This window comes from Mus musculus, chromosome 5, assembly GCF_000001635.26.
Source record: "Mus musculus strain C57BL/6J chromosome 5, GRCm38.p6 C57BL/6J".
In the NCBI taxonomy this organism is placed as follows: domain Eukaryota; kingdom Metazoa; phylum Chordata; class Mammalia; order Rodentia; family Muridae; genus Mus; species Mus musculus.
This window is the reverse complement of record NC_000071.6, coordinates 114,049,559-114,065,215: the sequence shown is the minus strand read 5'-3', so window position 1 is coordinate 114,065,215 and position 15,657 is coordinate 114,049,559. Positions and strand designations below refer to the sequence as shown.

General features: G+C 50.0%; 1 protein-coding gene across 2 annotated transcripts in view; it reads left to right on the top strand.

Annotated features, from left to right (window-relative positions):
- Svop (SV2 related protein) overlaps positions 1-15,657 on the top strand; it is a 64,468-nt gene that overhangs the window by 26,165 nt on the left and 22,646 nt on the right. For both annotated transcript variants that reach the window (NM_026805.1, NM_001359214.1), the window contains 4 exons: positions 263-348; positions 2,093-2,191; positions 5,087-5,158; positions 10,615-10,739. In NM_026805.1, the coding sequence (NP_081081.1) occupies positions 263-348; positions 2,093-2,191; positions 5,087-5,158; positions 10,615-10,739 (382 nt within the window). The remainder of the gene's footprint in view (positions 1-262; positions 349-2,092; positions 2,192-5,086; positions 5,159-10,614; positions 10,740-15,657) is intronic.

Genomic DNA, 15,657 nt, shown 5'->3' with positions numbered 1-15,657 from the left:
AGACACACCAGAAGACAGCATCAGATGCCCATTACAGATGGTTGTGAGCCACCATGTGGTTGCTGGGATTTGAACTCAGGACCTCTGGATGAACAGTCAGTGCTCTAAACCACTGAGCCATCTCTCCAGCCCATGATGTTAGCTCTTATAGCAGCATGTGCTGCAGTTAGTTAACCTGTCTGGGGACTACCCCAGATGCCACAGGATGACAAATACAAGATGTGTTGTTGATCCCTTCTCTCCTCCCCCTTTTCCTTCCCAGACACTTTCATGGTGGAAGATGCGGTGGAAGCCATTGGGTTTGGAAGATTTCAGTGGAAGCTCTCTGTTCTCACAGGCTTGGCTTGGGTAAATAAGTATCTGGGTGCAATGCTTCACATAGGACCCCCTGCTGCTAAGATGGGTCCCACAGCCACACGGATAACACAGTTGTCCCTCCACATATAACTTTTGCCTGAATGTCAATCAGCAAAGCTGATGTGTGGTGATGGCCCAGGTGCATGCTGGGAGAAAGGTGGGCATGGCCGGCCGATCCCCCAGTGGGCATCTGGCTATGGAAGTGGATCTTCCTGGGGGCTCATGACTCCTGTCAGGTGAGGGCTTCAGGTGCATACCCAGGGAAAGAGGCACAGACACATTTGCCATTTGGGCTCTGGGCTCCAACCCCAGTATTGCATAAAGTAAAATAAAATGAAGAATGTGTCCTGATTCAAGGTGTTCACACCCCTTGCTAAGGACCCCTTAGCCATGACCCAAAGCACATGGACCTTTAATCCAGCTGCAGCTGCTTCTCTGGGCGGGACTCGAGATGTGACTTAGGCACGCGTTTTTCTAAACGGACTCGCCGCCATTTCTCTAAGTAGAGGCAGACCTTGACTGGGCCCCATGCTCCATGGCCTGTGTATAGAGCTGTTCTTAACTTTCCAGTATTCTGTCTAGTCATAAAGTAGTATTGAGGCATTTAGTAACTGGGGCTCCTTCATATGTGCTAATATATTCAAACATGGTGTTCATTAAGTACCATTAAATATGCAAACTCTCCAGGAACACGTGGCCAGCCATCCAAAGACAAAGGACCTTGCTGTCTGCCTCTGGGGAGACGTGTGCTCAGCTTTTATACACGTGATGCTCTCTCAATACAACTGGGGGAACACATCTACATTGTGTGTGTGTGTGTGTGTGCACGCATGTGATTGTGTATGTATGTGTGTGTGTGTGATTGTGTGTGCTGCATGTATGTCTGTGTGAGTGTGTGTATGGGTATGTGTGCAAGTGTGTATTTGTGTGAGTTCAGGCTGTGTGTGAGTGTGTGCACATGTGTGAATGTGTGTGCATGTGTGTGAATGTGAATATGTATGTACAAGTGTGTATGTGTGTATGCACATGTGTGTGAATGTGTATGTGTGTGGTGTGTGAATGTGTGTATGAGTAGGTATGTGCCTGTGTTTGTGTCTGTGTGTATGTACACGTGTGCATGTGTACGTGTATGTATGAGTGTGAGATTGTATGAACGTGTGTACTTGTGTATATAAGTATGCATGTGCATATGAGTATGTATGTACATGTGTATGTTTCTGTGTGTATGTGTGTGCCTGTGTGTGCATGTGTATATGATTGTGCATGTGTGTGTGCCTGTGTGTGTGTTCACCATGGTGAACATGTATGTGGTAGTCAGAGGACAACTTGCAGGGGCCAGAGATGGCTCGTGGAAACAAGAAGATTGTGGTTTGGGCCAGTCTGGGATACAATATGAAACCCTGTCTCACAAAAACAACAATCACACGCATAAACTCCCAGCACCCACATGTGCTACACAACTGCCTGTAACTCCAATACCAGGGGGATCCAGCATGCTCTGACCTTCATTGCCACTGCATGCACACGGTGCACAGACTTACATGCAGGCAAAACATCCTTACACATAAGAGAAATGAATACAAAATTAAAAAAATAAAGTTTGAAAGCAAGCAGATGCATGACTTGGGGGGAAAACATACCCAGCCCATCAGCTGCCTCGTGCAGGAAGCAGCAGGGTTAGCCAGGCGGGGTGCGTGCGCAGTGGCCTCATGGTATCTATCCCTTGCTCCCACAGATGGCAGATGCCATGGAGATGATGATTCTGAGCATCCTGGCTCCTCAGCTGCATTGCGAGTGGCGACTCCCCAGCTGGCAGGTGGCGCTGCTCACTTCGGTAGGTGGCCTGGCAGCTCACAGACTCCCCACACTGCCACCCTACCCCCTGTGTCCTGTGGGATGGTCTCCTGCCACCTCCAGGGCTCGGCAAAAAAGAGCCAAGCTACCCCAGTTGGCTTTCTACTGGTCTGATGACCACCATGACCTAAAACAACCTGGGGAGGACAGGGCTTACTTCGGCTTACAGACCCTTGCTACTGCCATCTATCACTGTGTAAGTCAGGGCAGGAGCTCCAAGTGGGAACATGGAGGCAGGAGCTGAAGCAGAGGCCATGGAGGGATGTAGCTTCTCATCTTGTTGTCTTGTTCCTCACGGTTGGCTCAGTTCACCTCCTATAGCACCGAGGTCACCTGGCAGCGGTCACCCATGGTGAGCCAGCACCTCCCACATTAATCATCAGTCAAGAAAACTTACCACAAAGCCAGGTGGTGATGGCGCACGCCTTTAATCCCTGCACTTGAGAGGCAGAGGCAGGTAGATTTCTGAGTTCGAGGTCAGCCTGGTCTACAGAGTGAGTTCCAGGACAGCCAGAGCTACACAGAGAAATCCTGTCTCAAAAAAACCAAAAAAAAAAAAAAAAAGAAAGAAAGAAAGAAAGAAAGAAAGAAGAAGAGAAGAGAAGAGAAGAGAAGAGAAGAGAAGAGAAGAGAAGAGAAGAGGAAAGAAAATGTACCACAAAACCAGGTGGTGGTGGTCCATGCCTTTAATCCCAGCACTAGGGAGGCAGAGTGGGAAGATCTCTGTGAGTTCAAGGCTAGCCTGGGCTATAGAGAGAGCTCCATGACAGCCAGGGCCACCCAAAGAGAAACCCTGTCTTGAAATGACCCTATCTTGAAACACCAAAATAAATAATTGAAAGAAAGAAACAAAGAAGAAAAGAGAAATAATGAAAAGAAAAGTTGAAGGAAGGGAAGGAGGGAGGGAAGGAGGGAGGGAGGAAAGGAGGGAGGGAGGGAAGGAGGGAGGGAGGGAAGGAGGGAGGGAGGGAGGGAGGGAGGGAGGGAGGAAGGATGGACGGACCACAGGCTTGCTCACAGGTCAATCTGGTAGGGGCATTTTCTCAACTCAGAGTTCCTCTCCTAAAATGACTGTAGCTTGTGTCAAGCTGACATAAAACCTGCCAGCGCAGTCGCCCTGGGTGGAAAGGCTGATGTCAACTTGGCTTCCTGTAGGCCCCCTTCCTCTGTAGAGCACCCCAGCAGGTGAGGAGCCAGATCTACCCGCCCAGCGCTTTAGCTCCTCGGAGGCCTCAGAAAGTCTGGATCCCACCAGCATGTGTCAGTGTACATACACACAAGCCTCACCTTGCCCAGCTGCGGGCAGGAGACACCATCCTCCCCAGGAGAGTGCTGTAAAAGCTGGAAAGTGACAGGGGTGGGGGATGGGGGAGGGGGAGAAAATACGAGACTCTTCCAGTCCCCCCCCACACACACTCTCTCTCCCTACAGAGCAGCACAAAGCTACCTTTTCCTGCTGGTCTCTCTCATGAGGTTGTAGGCTCATAACCAGGACTTAGAAGACCCTTGATGGGCCTGGCCCAGTGCAGGGGGGTTGCATATGTTGTTTCTTTGACCCTCTCTGTCCTATGGGAAGAGTTCTGCCCTTCTGTGATTTCTCTGTTTGTGGGAAAGAAAGCCAAGGGTGAGAGAAGTCAGTAAGAAGTCTTACACAGAAAGGAGGAGGGAGAGAGGGGAGGAGGGAGAGAGGGGAGGAGGGAAAAGGGAGGAGGAAGAGAGGGGAAGAGGGAGAGAGGGAGGAGGGAGAGAGGGGAGGAGGGAGAGGAAGTGTGGTGAGAGAAAAGGAGGAGGGCTAGGGGAAGATGAGCAGAAAGAGGGAGGGGAGGAGGAGGGGAAGAGGAAGAGGAAAGGGAGGAGGGGGAAAAGGAGCAAAAAGAGAGAAGGGAGGAGGAGGGAGAGGAGGAAAGGGAGGAAGGGGGAGAGGAGCAAAAAAAGAGAATAGAAGGAAGGAGAGGAGGAAGGGGAAGAGGGGGAGAAAGGAGTCAGGGAGGAGGGAGGGGAGGAGGGAGATTACGACAGAGAAGCTATGCATAGTGCTGCACACATGAAAACTGTGACCAGGGAATTTCAAGTTCAAGACCAGCTAGCTTGGGCTATACAGTCCAAGCCCATGACAAAAACAAAAGTGCAAAACTCACCTTTACACTCAGCAGGCAGAGGCAGGTGGATCTCTGAGTCTGAGGCCAGCCTGGTGAGTTCCAAGACAGCCAGAGCTATAAAGAGAAGCCTGTTTTCAAACAAACAAACAAACAAAACTAACATCCCTGCAATTCTGCTGTAAGAAAGCTCTAGAACCCCAGGTCCTGAGCCGTCACGTCCGTCACAATCTAGACAGCAATGGCAGTGGGAGCCTGGTCATGTGACTTTCCATTCCTGAGCCTCAGCATCCTCATCTGAGATATGGACATAAGAATAGCACAGCCAAGCCAGGCGGTGGTGGCGCACGCCTTTAATCCCAGCACTTGGGAGGCAGAGGCAGGCGGATTTCTGAGTTCGAGGCCAGCCTGGTCTATAGAGTGAGTTCCAGGACAGTCAGGACTACACAGAGAAACCCTGTTTCAAAAAACCAAAAAAGAAAAAGAAAAAGAAGAAGAAAAAGAAAAAGAAAAAAAAAGAATAGCACAGCTGTCCCCCTTGTGATCGTTGAGGACCTGTCTACAGGAGGCTGTGGTGGCACCCACCTATAATCCTAGCTCTCAGGAGGCCGAGGCAGGAGGACTGAGAGTTTGAAGCCAGTCCGGACTACACAGAAAGGCACTGTCCCAGCTCAGCGGCAGGTTTATCTGCTCTGTGGTGCTCTGGGGGTGATGTCAGAGGCGGGTCGCTGGTCCCCTCTGTCCCGCGCTGCTCACAGAAACCGTGTGTCTGCCCACAGGTGGTCTTCATCGGCATGATGTCCAGTTCCACGCTCTGGGGAAACATCTCGGACCAGTATGGCAGGAAAACTGTAAGGCTCCTCTTCTCAACATGCACACACTGGGGCGCAGCCACCATAGGGGCCCAGCGCAGGCTCTGAGGCTTTAGCAGGGGAGGGTCGTGGCTTCTGTGCAGCCTTGTGGACTGAAGAAGGTGCTTGAGAGGCAGGGGGTGTTCTCGATGCCAATTTGTGCCCCTTATGTGAGGCCAGAGCAGCAGATGGTAGGTGATGTCAGGTTTATTGTCCTAGGGCAGGGGTCCTCAACCTTCCTAACGCTGTGAGCTTTCTACACAGGTCCTCGTGTTGTGCTGACCCCACAACCATAAAGTTATTTCCATGGCTACTCCTTAGCTATAATTTTGCTACTGTTACCAATCATAATATAAATATTTTTTGGAGATAGAGGTTTGCAACTCACGGGTAGAGAACAGACCCACAGGTGGAGAACCACTGTCCTAGAGAAATAGGTCCTGTCTCAATCTTCCAGGCAGGAGCTTTCCCCAGCCTGACGTCCATACCCCACTGATCTGCTGGGATCACTGCCTGGTTTAACTGTTTGTGATTGGCATGGTGGGTAGGACAAGTTGTCCTACCATCCAGAGGACGCAGGCAGGAGGATTGTAATAAGTGTGAGGTCCATCTGGGCTACACAGAGAGATATCCTGCCTCATGTGAAATAAACACAACACCATTGGTGCTAGTGGGGGAGGGGAGGGGGAGAGGAGGGGAGGGGACGGAATGAGGGAGAGGTGGGGGGCGAAATGGCATTGCAAACAGGAGGGATGGGTGGGGGAGGAGCTAGGGGATGGGGTGAGGGAGGGGAAGGGCAGCTGGAATCTCACTGGCCTCCTGCCACACTCCTCCCTTGGTACCTCCAAGGCTTTGGATAAGTGCTTCCCTTCTTTAGTTGATATTACTTTATTAGACCATACTGGGGTCTCCGATGGTCTCCTCCAGTCTGTAACCTTGGGCCCAAAGAGTGCCATACGGTTGGCAGGGTGCGCAACACTCCTCCTTTTGCTCTCTGCATTTTTATTCCTTTTTGTACTTCACACCAGCCACCATTTCCCTAGAGGCAGGGTGTCACAGTGATGTCATGAGTCATCTGAACTCAGGGTTGTTCCCGACCATGTGACCTCATTGTGTAAGTGCCTTGAAGTCTCCCTGTCCATGACCATCACAGTAGACAGGCTGGCACGGAGCTGGAGCAGTGACTGAAAACGTGCATCTGACCCACAAACACAAGATGGTGGGGCGGGATAACTGGGACTGGCAGAGGGTTTTGAAATCTCAAAGCCCACACCCAGTGACACACCTCCTCCAACAAGGCCACACCTCTTAATCCTTCCCAAAAAGTTCCACCAACTGGGGAACAAGCCTTCAAATATATGAGCCCATGGGAACCGTTCTCATTCAGACCACCACATAAGGCAAGCACTTGACCCACTGATGGCCCAGGGATGCAGTTTACTGACCTAAAAATTCACAGATGTCCTCAGTTGAGGTTCTGTCAGAAGAGTGTGCATCTCCCGCCACTGAGACCCAGGATTCATATCCAATATCATAGGCAGTCCTGTAGAAGAGAGAGAAGAAGGCTGTCTTATTTAGGATTTTGCTGCTATGAACAGACAAAACACCATGACCAAGACAACTCTTTTTTGTTTGTTTGTTTTTTCAAGACATGTAGCTCTCTGTGTAGCTCTGGCTGTCCTGAAACTCACTTTGTAGACTAGGCTGGCCTTGAACTCAGAAATCTGCCTGCCTCTGCCTCCCGAGTGCTGGGATTAAAGGCATGCACCACCATGCCTGGCCCAAGGCAACTCTTATAAGGACAACATTTAATTGGGCCTGGCTTACAGGTTCAGAGGTTCAGCCCATTATCATCAAGGCTGGAGCATGGCAGCATCCAGGCAGGCATGGTGCAGGAGGAGCTGAGAGTTCTACATCTTCATCTGAAGGCTGCTAGCAGGATATTGACTTCTAGGCAGCTAGGGTGAGGGTCTTAAGCCCACAATGACACACCTATTCTAACAAGGCCACACCTCCTAATAGTGCCACTCACTGGGGCCAAGCATGTACAAACCATCACAAAAGGCTAGGAGTTTTGGCCTCAACTTTATTTTAGTTATTTTGCATTTAATGCTTCTCTCTCTCTCTCTCTCTCTCTCTCTCTCTCTCTCTCTCTCTCTCTCTCTCTGGGTATGTGTGTGTGTGTGTTCGCACATGCTCCTGTGCCATAGCACATATGTAGAGGTCAGAAGATAACATCTTGGGAGTCCATTCTGGCAAGAACTTTTACCCACTAAGCCATCTCACCAACCCAAGAGTTTGGATTTTAAAAGTTCATAGAGGGATTTTCCAATAGTGACATTTACAAAATCTGTGAACTCTAACCCCATTTCTGCACCTTCTAGAAGACTGCTCCTCAATACATGGGAGAGGATTTTGACAATGTCTGGGACAGACTGAGTTGTCACAAACTGAGGGAGGGGGGGTGATAATCTCCCTGGCATCTCACAGTTAGAAGCCAGGAATGCTGTCCAGATGCCAGCATGCTTACGGCGCCTGCACCACAAAGAATATTCCTGTCTATCACATGAGTGGCGATGAGGGAGACAAGATGGCGGCTCCCAACACTGCTGTCACTTGCAGAGTTAATTCCAAGCCTCCTTTTCCCAGCACCTGAGACCACTAAGGCTCCATCCAGTTCCCTCTCGATTGGTTCATCTTGGCAAAGGGGAAGGAAGGCTCTCTGTGGAAAGCATGGGCGGGAGCCAGGCTGCCTGGGGTCAGGTTCTGCTGCTCCTTGTGGACAGAGTCCTTGACCCTCCATCCTCTCACATCCGTGAGATGGCTCAGACTCCCTGCGGAGTGATTCCAAAGAGAGAAGGGGCTTGCGCACAGGTCTCAGCACAAACAAATCATTCCATAAATGTCTATTACCCTTCTTAGGGCTTGACAAGCCTCTGCTTCCCTCCAGAGTCCACATCCTTCACCCTGACCTCCCCCAGAGAAGCCAGCCCATCAGTCCCTCGTTAATGAGGCTGCGTAGACAGCTGTCCCCTAAATGTGTTCTGCTCTCAGGAGAGTGAAGCATCACACCAACAAGGTGTGACCAGCCAGAAATTCTGGAGAGGTGTCCCCCCACCAAGTCCCCAAAGGCAGGGCTTCTCCTTCCAAGTCAGAGTTTCTATCCAAACTCAGGAACAAAGGAGCAGGCTGTGATTACGAAGCCTCTCGGGCTCATCCAGGGGCCTGGGCACACCAGGAAACCGACCATCAAGATCAACCACAGAGTGGCTTCCTGGTCCAGGTGGCAGGTTTCCATGCCCATGTGGGTGTCTGCACACAGTGAGATGCTTTGGTTTCTATGGAAGTTCCTATGGCATGGGGGCTATGTTAATTATGGAAAGGAGAGAGAGAGAGAGAGAGAGAGAGAGAGAGAGAGAGAGAGAGAGAGATCCATTCCCCACCCCACCCTCCCACCCTTGTGGAACAAGGCAGCCTCCAGGAAGTCCATCTACTTCTCTGAGCCTGTTTCCCTGCTTGCAAAATGAAGGTGGCAAAAAAAAGGACAAAGAGTGACTTGGGGTTGGGGTTTAACCAGAAAGTGTCGGCTGGGCTGCAGTATAGCTTGGTGGGTAGAACACTTGTCTAGCACACAGCAGGCCATCTTCTAAGTCAGCCCTGGATAAAACTGAATGTGGGTGGCACATGCCTGTGACCTCAGCACTTAGGAGGGAGCAGGAGAGTCAGCAGTTCAAGATCACCCCTAGCACACAAGGCTAGCCTGGGCTACCTGAGGTCCGAGGCTAGCCTGGGCTACTACCTGAGGCTGTCCCAGAAAGCAAAATGAAGTGTGTGTGTGTGATACGCACAGGATTTTGCCGATGCACAATAGAACATTCTAGTCTTTGCTACGGTCCGGAGTGAGGGTAGCGTGACTGGGCCACTCCACCACAAAGACGCTGTTGGTTTTTTGTTTTGAGATAGGGACTCAAGATGGCCTCAAACGGTCTCAAGCTCCTGACTCTCATCCTCCGGTCTCCCACGTGTGAGTGAGCACATCACTGCACCTAGCACAGTGACATCTTTAAGGAGGTTCCAGACACACACTAGAACTCTCTGCCTGCGAGGAACCTTTAGTCTCTGTGATCTGTGAACATTGCCCTCCTAGCAGAAAGCAATCCAGGAACACCCCGTCCCAGGCTTTCTGGGTCCGTTTTACAAACTGGCGATACAGAGAACAAACACATACCCTTGTGTTCCAGATTTCAGTGCTAGGGTGATGTCATAGTCTGTCTGCAGCACGCTAATCGTATATCCTGCGCCTGAACTATACCCTAGCTGCATGAGAATTATGCATCCTAACAGCTACACCCTAGCCCCCATGTTTTATTTACCCCTCGCAGGGTTTTATAGGACGTTCAATCAGTTGCCTCCATTTTGACATATTTTGCATAAAAATAAACATCGAGTGGTTTGTGGCTTCCCTTGAAACCTGGATCAGCTAGTGACTGGGACGCAGAGTCTGCCATGGTAACTCTTGGCCAGATAGGTTCTCTGACTCAGTTACCACCTGCCCTGTGTCACACCTGAGGAGGTCCCAGTCTGTTGGAGGTAACAGGGAGAAACTGAAGGCCTGGCTCATTTGAAGCACAGGTCTCCGTGCTGGAAGCCCTGGCAGTGTCAGGCACAAAGTGTCAGTCAGATACCCTTTGCTGTGACAAATGCCCAAGACAGCTCAGCTTATGAAAATAAAGGTTTGTCTTGGCTCAAAGTTGGGATTTTCCAGTCATCGGTGGGTCCATGATTAGCTTTGGTCTAAGTGCCCTTGGAGGCCAGAGGAAGGTGTCAGATCTCCTGGATCTGTAGGTACAGACAACTGGGTTGCCATTGGGAGCTGAGAATCCAACCCAGGTCCTCTAGAAGAGCAGCCAGCGCTAGTAACTGTAGAGTCATCTCTCCAGGCCCACTGGAAACTTTTTCAAAAAACAAGGGGTGGGGGGCTGGAGAGATGGCTCAGCGATTAAAAGCACTGACTGCTCTTCTAGGGGGCCTGAGTTCAATTCCCAGTACCCACTTGATGGCTCACAACCATCTGTAACGGGATCTAAGGCCCTCTTCTGGTGTGTGTGAAGAGAGCAACAATGTACTCACATACATAAATAAATGAATCTTTTTTTAAAAAATGGCACCAGGCAGTGATGGCACACGTCTTTAATCCCAGTGCTCTGGAGGCAGAGGCCAGTCTGGTCTTACAGAGTGAGTTCCAGGACAGCCAGGGCTACACAGAGAAACCCTGTCTCCAAAACAAACAAACAAACAAACAAACAAGCAAACGTATGTGACAGCAGGGCTAGAACCCAAAGCAGGAGCCCCAGCCTGAGCTGTGCCACCCTTCACTGGTAACTCTCGCTGCCTGTAGACACGTGCCACCTGGAGCTGCTCAAGGCTCTTGTGATTCTGTGTCTCCTTCTCCACAGGGGCTGAAGATCAGTGTGCTCTGGACCCTGTACTATGGCATCCTCAGCGCCTTCGCGCCCGTGTATAGCTGGATCCTGGTGCTCCGAGGCCTGGTGGGCTTTGGGATTGGAGGGGTGCCCCAGTCGTAAGTAAATACCTAGGGCTGGCATAGCCACCTACTGCATGCACAGGTTCAATGTTGGATTTAAAAACCCTCACGGAAGAAGTGAGCATGTAGACCATTAGTCACTAAAGCATACAGAACAGCAGACATCTGGATAGCATCTGTACCTTGCTCTGGGCTATCAGCCATCCAGAGGTGGTTTACAGCACACCGAGATGTGAGCATGCCCGTCTCTATCAAATACGACATCATTTATGTAGGAGGGAGTTGAACAGCTTCAGGTCTAGCTACCAGCGCCAGCACCCTGGAGATAAGGGGGATGACTCTGTGTCCTCATTGCCTTGGAATGTGGGGATGGCCGTGCAGGGCCTCTGGAACCTGAAGCCACGTGGGACAGAACACCAGCAGCATCAGTATCCTTCAGTTAACAGCAGCACCAGCAGTGCCCAAAGGCCCTAAGAGAGAAGTCACAACAAGCCAGACCCAACTTTGATGGCCCGGTTAACATCCATACATCATGGCCTCCAGCAGTTACTAAGCTGTTGCGGTTGAGTGTGGGACTTTTGGCCAGTTGTGGAGGCACAAGCCTTTCATGCCAACACTTGGGTGGCAGAGGTAGATGGAACTCTATAAGAGTTTGAGGATAGCCGGGTCTACATAGTAAGTTCTAGGCTAGCCAGAGCCACAGAATAAGATCCTGTCTCAAAAACAAAACCACCACCAACAACAACAACAACAAAAAAAAACTTTACGGGATTCTTGAACAGTCCCGGCATGAAAGCTTTTTCTCTGTGAGCCAAGACCGGTGGAAGATGCTAAACTCAAGTCCACACAAATCCACCCCCACAGACTCCATGATGTCAGCAAAGACCACTGCAGCTTCAATGCCTTCTCAACTTTTAGAACAATCTTTCCTTTGTAATGGGAATACTGGTTTTTGTTTGTTTGTTTATTTATTTATTTATTTATTTATGTTGGTTTTTCAAGACAGGGTTTCTCTGTGTAGCCCTGGCTGTCCTGGAACTCACTCTGTAGACCAGGCTGGTCTCGAACTCAGAAACCCACCTGCCTCTGCCTCCTGAGTGCTGGGATTAAAGGCATGTGCCACCACACCTGGCCTGGAATGCTGGTTTTAAAAGGATATTCTGCATGCTCCATTCCATGTCCAAGCTGGAGCCTATCCATTCCTCAGACTATCAGTGCCAGGGGTGGCATAGCATACACATATATACACAGCATGTGATATGTATGCATTATATGTATATACATATATATATATTTATATATATATATATACACATACATACACACACACACATATACATATATATACCATGAACTTTACAATCACAACTCTCTGCTGGGGCTCCTTCGGGACAGTCTGGAGAGACAATCTAGGAAGGGCAGGTTCACCATGAATCAGTGTGGCGACATCACAGTCTCTGTAGACCAGAAGGCCTCGGTTTGAATCCTGACTCTGTGCTGTGATCTCAGGGGAGACCCTGATCCTTTCTCTGCATCAGTTCCTTTCTCTACACATGCCCTGTCAAAGGCTGCATCGCTGCAGACGAGACACTTGGCCACCTTCAAGTTTGCCCAGCAGGCCCTCAGTTTGATCCCTAGCACCCACAAATCGAGTGTGGTCTCTCAGACCTGTGACCCCAGCACTGAGGAGCTGGAGGCAGGAGGATTGCAAGCTCAGAGTCGTCCTTAGCTAAGTGACAGTCCAAGTACCTGACACCAGGCTTCCAAACAAACCAACAAACATTTTCCTATGAAGTCAGAGCTTGGCACCAGTCCAGTTCCCACAGGAACTGACGAAGTCAAATCCTGTGCAGGAGGATGACAGACAGAGTGTAGTGTGAAGGGGGGACTGACCATGAGGATCTAACACCCAGGCGTGGCTTCCTGCCTCTGGAAATTCATTGAACCTGTTCCACTCCCTCCCCTGACTTCCCGATGATGACTTCTCCTGACATCTATCTGAGTTGGCACCCGACACGTTTTCCTGGAGTGGAAAAGCATGATTTCACACAATCCAGGAATTAAAAAACCACTGGAGCTCTAAGCAGAGGCCATTAACAGGAACACAGCCAACAATCTGGGCCGGCAGCAGCTGGTGACCTGTGGCACAACTGTAGCCCAGCTCCCAGAATTCCTGCATATGGACCACTGGCCACCGAGCAGCGCCCCCTGGTGGCTGGAGGAACTGTAGCGGCTCAGGTCAAATTCCTCCTCCCTGGATGCTACAGCAGATGTTCGCTACCCTAAATGTCTGCTCACAAATCTCCTGAAAACAGCGCAGAGGGGCGCAGAGGTGATAGGAATCTTTAGCAGAGCTTGTAAACAAAGGAAGGATACTTTCAAACAATCAGAAACTTTGAGAAACTTCTGGAAGCTTATGAGTAAATGAAGACTTACAAGTGACTAGATCAAAGAAAAGACTACACCCCAAATTGGCTGCAGGGCACCTCATGAAGAAAGGCTTCTTCCCAGCGGCTGGGAGATGTGTCATTCCCAAAGTCCCTGGTACAGGGAGGGAGGGGAGCACACCAGGTGTTGTGTGACAGAACTTGTCCTGGAGACCTACACACCCCAGACTGGGATCCCACTACAGACTAAAGTAGAGCTACCACCTGAAGGAGACCTCTGCACAGCCAGGATTCCCTTTTGGAACCCTTAATTAGGCACAAACCACACCGGAGGACCTGTTTTCACAAGAAAAGTTAAAAGTGGCTGCTTTCTGGAGAAAAACAGCAGGCAAATGACCTCGCAGGTGTAACTTTTAAGAGAAAAAGGGAGGACTCTGTTAGAATGGGCCAGGGTGCGGTGAGAAGTTTTGATTGGGTATGTTAATTAGGTGAGCCAAAGGGGGGTTTGATGGCTGGACTTTAATACTTCGATAGCTGGACCTTGGAAGTCAGCTTCCGGAGGAGGAAGTGGCCATATAAGGGAACAGACCTTCGAGGCTAGTTTAGGAATGTAATCGAAGGGTTTTTAGCAAGGCAGAGGGAATGGGGGAGAAGGGCAAGGCCTGCCAGAGCCACACTCAACATATTCAAGCTGGCCAGGGTCCCTTTACCACCCAAGTCCATCTTGGTTTTATTGGGGTTACTTATAGGAATAGGGGTGAGGGGTTACTTACAGGTGCAGAAATGACTCCAAGATGGTTAGTTGCATCATCAAGGCTACCCCAGGTAGGGTGACAGCTCACAAATCTGGGGACTTGGAGCACACTGAACAGCCTGCAGGCAGCTCAAGAGGTTGGAGAAGTGTCCTTTCCAGGTGCTCCAGTTGGTTTAAACCTCTTTCCGGCAGCTCAGTAGGTCTCTCTTTCTTCCAGGCAGCTGGTCTCAGGAGTCTTCCTCACAGTTCAGCTTGGATTCGCTCCTCTCAGTGTAACGCTCAGATTTTACCATTTACTCCAGGGAGGGGGTTGGGGAGGGGCGAGGTGCAGTGAGTCTTGTAAGTTTCAGGGACTTCCTGAAGCTACACGGAGCTGTTTATCTTCCTGCTTAAGCAGCTTCCCTGTAGAGTGGAATGTTTCAGTCTTGGAGAAAACTGTTACACAACACTCCACCCTTTCCCCCATCTCTTAAATTCTTTCTGCCTCATCTTCTCCAAGGACCCCTGAGCCTTGGAAAGGAGTGATTATAGTTGTCCACCTATGGCTAAGAAACAGGCTAGCATGCCATAGTAACAGTCACTTGATCTTGGGAGCTTCACCAGTCAAAAAGGCACAATAATGATCTATAGGCATAAACACGCGTGTGGAAGGCAGATTGACAGGAACGTCACGTTCGTCTAGAAAAACCATAGAAGTGGCTTCTCCATTGTATCCTATGACCTTCCCAGCCATAGATCTTTATCCTGGATTGCAGTACCAGATACGAACTCCCTCTTGCAGAGCAGGTCTTAAATCCAATCAGAAGGCAGTTGTTCTTACCCACGACAGCTGAGCCACTATTGCACAAGCAGACACATCATGCCTGGCACATTTGTATTTCAGCACACAAGGTCCATAGGCAAGCAGGAATGTTGGTGGCCATTCTCCGCTTGCCTAGCTCCTTTGACACCATGAAAGCCAGCCAGGAGAGTGGGAGTTTCCAGCTCGCTCCGGGTTAATTTCTCCATGCCCTATAGTCAAAGTCCGAGCATGTGGTATCTTCAGTGATAGGGTCTTACTGTCTCGTTCTTGCACAGAGCCAACAGCAGTAGCAATAGCCTTTATGGTTTGAGGGGCCTGAGGGGCTCCTCTGGTCCATAGCTCACTTGGAGGTAGCCCGCCCTAGTCACCGAGGCTCCCATTCAGTAATCTTATGGCTTCGAAGAGGCTTATGTCCTTTTCCATCCATGTAGGGTACCTTTTGGACTCAGACTTCTTCACAGTTATCATTTTAACAACCTCCTTTTCTTCTTTCAATTAACTGAGCCCTAGTAGGATCGTAAGGCAAACGGAAATACCCCCGTACCTGTTTGCCTCTCCTTTGGCTTTCCAAATCTGCGGACCACTCATAGCTTAGCATTATGTCATCTACATGTCTGAACCTTTTCCAGAGTTTAGGCAGGACAAGGCAACGTGACCAGGAAAATCCCTGAAACCCTGTCCCATCACAAAGATGACCTGAATGTCTGCTGTCATCTGTTCTCAGCAGGTGTCAGGAGAGCCCAGAAGCTCAGAACTGAGACGGTACTAAAGTCAAACTTAGGTGAGGTTTAATACAGTGCACATGTGCCATCTGTTTGTATCCATTTGTATCAATTGCTTCCTCCAGAGGTGGAGGCTGGGTACACAGAGGCACTACTTAATTAGCTCACCTTAACCCTTGGTCAGTCTCTCTGAGATACTATGTTTCCATATCCCCGAAGCCTCCCTACTCTTCTCTATGTCTGACCTATTCAGTGAGCCTGACTTAATTTGCTCAGACCTGCTCAGGGT